Source organism: Glycine max, chromosome 9 (assembly GCF_000004515.6).
Source record: "Glycine max cultivar Williams 82 chromosome 9, Glycine_max_v4.0, whole genome shotgun sequence".
NCBI classification, from domain to species: domain Eukaryota; kingdom Viridiplantae; phylum Streptophyta; class Magnoliopsida; order Fabales; family Fabaceae; genus Glycine; species Glycine max.
Genome location: NC_038245.2, coordinates 15029992 through 15034764, shown reverse-complemented (window position 1 = coordinate 15034764; position 4773 = coordinate 15029992). Strand labels below are relative to the sequence as shown.

The following is a 4773-nucleotide window of genomic DNA, read 5'->3' as shown; positions in this document are numbered from 1 at the left end:
TGATCCATGTCCCACAGTGCACCAGACTAAAGATAAAAGTATATTTGAATTAGCAATGACGTCGTCTATTACCTATATGGGATTCCCCCAAAATGAAAAAAAAAAAGAAGTTAGAAAAGGATAATTTCATCTTTGAAAGCTTTATTCCCTAATGGCAAACACCATCCACATAAATAAACACGGCAGGGTTCCCCTCTTGCTTCCCAAAGCAACCCAATAATACTAATATTCATAAACCAACCAATATCAGTATAATAGTAATTCATCAAGAAAGATTAATCCAATTGATAAGAATTGATTCATATCTCATAACAATGTGTTCAATTTTTGCTATTAATATAAAAATCTTATTAGTAAATAATTTATGAGTATATTTATGAGTGTTTCATTGATTTGTCCATATCTCACTATCAAATTCACCTAAATTTTTTGGTTATATAAAAAAAAATACTAATCATTCTCCTCTTTCACATGTACAGTATCATTTCCTTTCTCTATTCCCCATGCATTTCCTGATGCAACAAAACAAAAGATATGCACACACAGCAGCACACACTCTTTATTTTATTATTCTGACACCATTTGCCTTTGTTTAGGGTATTTACAGTTGTCCCTCTCTCCCTTGTGAAGCTCTCCAAGTTCCAATGGAGGTTTTCAAATACTCCCACATCAAAAATCTACTTCTTGCTACCTTCATGGTATCATCAGCAGTTCTAGCAATTGATGACCCTTACTCAGAGGCACTCCTAAGCCTAAAAGCTGAGCTTGTAGATGATGATAACAGCTTGCAGAATTGGGTGGTGCCCTCTGGAGGAAAATTAACTGGGAAATCCTATGCATGTTCTTGGTCAGGCATCAAGTGTAACAATGGCTCAACAATTGTAACTTCCATAGACCTTTCCATGAAGAAACTGGGAGGTGTGGTTTCAGGGAAGCAATTCAGCATCTTCACAAACCTCACTAGTCTCAACCTGAGCCACAATTTCTTCTCTGGGAATCTTCCAGCCAAGATTTTCAACCTTACAAGCCTAACAAGCTTGGACATAAGCAGAAACAACTTTTCTGGTCCCTTCCCAGGTGGAATTCCTAGACTCCAAAACTTGATTGTGCTTGATGCCTTCAGCAACAGTTTTTCTGGGTCATTGCCTGCTGAATTCTCTCAGCTAGCATCCCTTAAGGTTCTCAATCTAGCTGGGAGCTACTTCAGAGGTTCAATTCCATCTGAATATGGTTCTTTCAAGAGCCTTGAGTTTCTTCATCTTGCAGGAAATTCTCTTTCAGGAAGCATACCTCCAGAACTTGGTCATCTCAACACAGTGACCCACATGGAAATTGGCTACAACCTATACCAGGGTTTTATTCCACCTGAAATAGGTAACATGAGCCAGCTTCAGTATCTTGACATAGCAGGAGCAAATCTTTCTGGCCTTATACCAAAGCAACTCTCCAACCTCAGCAATTTGCAATCACTTTTCCTCTTCAGCAACCAGCTCACAGGATCAATACCAAGTGAGCTCAGCAACATTGAACCTCTCACAGATTTAGACCTCTCTGATAACTTCTTCACAGGGTCCATTCCTGAAAGCTTCTCAGACCTCGAGAACCTGAGACTCCTAAGTGTCATGTACAATGACATGAGTGGCACTGTTCCCGAAGGCATTGCACAACTTCCATCCTTGGAAACCCTTCTCATTTGGAACAACAAATTCTCCGGCTCGCTTCCTAGGAGCTTAGGGAGGAACTCCAAACTCAAGTGGGTGGATGCTTCCACAAATGATTTAGTTGGAAACATACCACCAGACATTTGTGTGAGTGGAGAATTGTTTAAGCTGATCCTGTTTTCAAACAAGTTCACTGGTGGCCTTTCATCAATCTCCAATTGTTCGTCCCTCGTTCGCCTTCGCCTCGAAGATAACTTGTTCTCAGGAGAAATCACTTTGAAATTCAGCCTTCTTCCTGATATCTTATATGTTGATCTGTCCAGGAACAACTTTGTTGGTGGGATTCCCTCAGATATTTCTCAAGCCACTCAATTGGAGTATTTCAATGTCTCTTATAATCAGCAATTAGGGGGGATCATCCCTTCACAAACATGGTCATTGCCCCAACTTCAGAATTTTTCAGCATCTTCTTGTGGTATTTCTAGTGATCTTCCCCCATTTGAATCCTGCAAATCAATTTCAGTTGTTGATCTAGATAGCAATAACTTATCTGGAACAATCCCAAACAGTGTTTCCAAATGTCAAACTCTTGAGAAAATCAACCTATCCAACAACAATTTGACAGGTCATATACCTGATGAGCTTGCCACTATTCCTGTTCTTGGTGTAGTGGACCTATCAAACAATAACTTCAATGGCACCATACCTGCTAAGTTTGGTAGTTGTTCTAATTTACAACTTCTCAATGTGTCTTTCAACAATATCTCTGGTTCAATACCAGCAGGAAAATCATTCAAATTGATGGGAAGAAGTGCATTTGTTGGAAATTCAGAGCTATGTGGAGCACCATTGCAACCATGTCCTGATTCAGTTGGAATATTGGGAAGCAAATGCTCGTGGAAGGTTACACGTATCGTGCTACTCTCTGTAGGGTTGCTAATAGTCCTTCTGGGACTTGCTTTTGGAATGTCTTACTTGAGAAGAGGAATCAAAAGTCAATGGAAGATGGTCTCATTCGCCGGTCTCCCTCAATTCACGGCAAATGATGTTTTGACAAGCCTCAGTGCCACAACAAAACCTACAGAAGTTCAATCACCATCAGTTACAAAGGCTGTTCTGCCTACAGGAATAACAGTTTTGGTCAAGAAGATTGAGTGGGAAGAGAGGAGCAGCAAGGTTGCGTCGGAATTTATAGTAAGACTGGGAAATGCAAGGCACAAGAATTTAGTCAGATTGTTGGGGTTTTGCCACAACCCGCATCTAGTCTATCTTTTGTATGATTACTTGCCTAATGGGAACTTGGCTGAGAAAATGGAAATGAAATGGGATTGGGCTGCAAAATTCAGAACAGTAGTTGGAATTGCCAGAGGACTTTGCTTCCTTCACCATGAATGTTACCCAGCTATACCTCATGGTGACTTGAAACCCAGCAACATTGTATTTGATGAAAATATGGAACCCCATTTGGCAGAATTTGGGTTCAAGCAAGTATTGAGGTGGAGCAAAGGCTCATCACCAACCAGAAATAAGTGGGAAACAGGTATGACAAACAAGTGTGTGCAATATACATATGCATCAATTGATACATCATTCAATTATTGAATTTAATTAGAATGTACTATGTATTAGTATATTTGGTAAGACTATTGCATTTTAAAAAGTTAGAATAATTTCTAATTATGTTGACAGTTTACAACTTTAAGCTATAAATCAGGTTTCCTTCCTTGTAATATAAACAGAACGAATCTGTATCACACATCACACATAATATACAAAGTGATTCATTTGTCTTCATTTAACACTTTAATCTTTTGGAATATATTTGGTTACATTATATCCAAGTCCTCTATAGTAGCCAGAGCACATACCTTTTGTTACTCTTAGAGAACTTTATATATTTCGCGCACTGATTCATGTTTATTTTTGGATGACTGAATACGATGAAGTCACAAAAGAGGAACTGTGTATGGATATCTACAAGTTTGGGGAGATGATTCTGGAAATTGTGACTGGCGGAAGGTTGACAAATGCAGGAGCCAGCATACACAGCAAACCATGGGAGGTTCTTTTGAGAGAAATTTATAATGAGAATGAAGGGACTTCTGCAAGTTCATTGCATGAGATTAAACTGGTTCTTGAGGTTGCGATGCTTTGCACCCAAAGCAGGTCATCCGATCGGCCATCAATGGAGGATGTTCTTAAGCTTCTGTCAGGGCTAAAGCATCTAGAAGATGGCAGAACTTCAAAAGAAGGATAATAAAATTTTCATTTGCATCACCAGATTGAAAACCGTTAAAACATATATAGTAAATGCTTAGACAACAAGTTTGCACGTGTAATTAAAGGAGTTTGCAGCTTGTATAATAGATATTTCCATTGTTTCAGTGTGCCAAACAATTCTGTCGCAGATTCTCCCAAGCCACTTCATAAAATATTTTTTATTTGAAATGGAATTCATGATTTTCATAATATTTATGATTGAGTGTCGTCTTAAACGTTTCTTCTATCTACAATGGAATTCATATGCCTTTACTTTTTACTTCTTACTATTACATAGTTGAGCATCAATTTATAATCATTTGAGTTTAATTGTCATGAACTGGTATTCATTTAGACAGCTAATAAAAAAAAATTAACAAACTTACGACAATTGTGTTGAAGTTTACACTGATTCTAATTAAATTCTAATAATTCAGAAGTTCAATTAACCATAAAATCTCTTACAAATCATTAAGAGTGTGTTTGGATAAAAAAATTAAAATTGTGAGGATGAAAGAAAATGAATGCAAAGAAAGAAAAGATATGATTGATGTGCTTTCAAAGAGAAGAATATTGATGCGACATGAGGAGTAACAGGAGAACCAAGATACGGCGGCGTACACCATCACACCCGACCACAACATTCCGCCAACGGCACAAAGGCATGACCTAGGCTCTCCGCGTCGGCGAGCACCTCCGTCGCGTAATGGGTAACGACGACTGCTCCCTTGATGGCGGATGTAGTTTTATGTGTCCCCCTATGTCCACACCTCAGCGAGCTCAAACGGTATTTGTTGAAGAAGAAGATCATCAGCGTGAGGGAAGAGTCGCGAGTTCAAAAATGGGATTTCGG

At 38.7% G+C, this 4773-nt stretch overlaps 1 protein-coding gene across 1 annotated transcript; it reads left to right on the top strand.

The window, feature by feature from the left end:
• Nucleotides 1–443: 443 nt before the first annotated feature.
• LOC100801652 (leucine-rich repeat receptor-like protein kinase TDR) lies at nt 444–4200 on the top strand. Its single transcript, XM_006587083.4, has 2 exons — nt 444–3201; nt 3608–4200. The coding sequence occupies exons 1-2, from the start codon at nt 645–647 to the stop codon at nt 3916–3918; spliced, it is 2868 nt and encodes a 955-aa protein (XP_006587146.1). The 5' UTR covers nt 444–644; the 3' UTR covers nt 3919–4200.
• The last annotated feature ends 573 nt before the right edge of the window (nt 4201–4773 follow it).

What these genes read in the sequence shown, in the direction of transcription:
- LOC100801652 (XM_006587083.4), top strand. Translation starts at nt 645, where the DNA reads ATGGAGGTTTTCAAATACTCCCACATCAAAAATCTACTTCTTGCTACC. An exon ending in CAGAAATAAGTGGGAAACAG is followed by an intron (nt 3,202 to 3,607) that starts GTATGACAAACA and finishes AATACGATGAAG; the next exon opens with TCACAAAAGAGGAACTGTGT.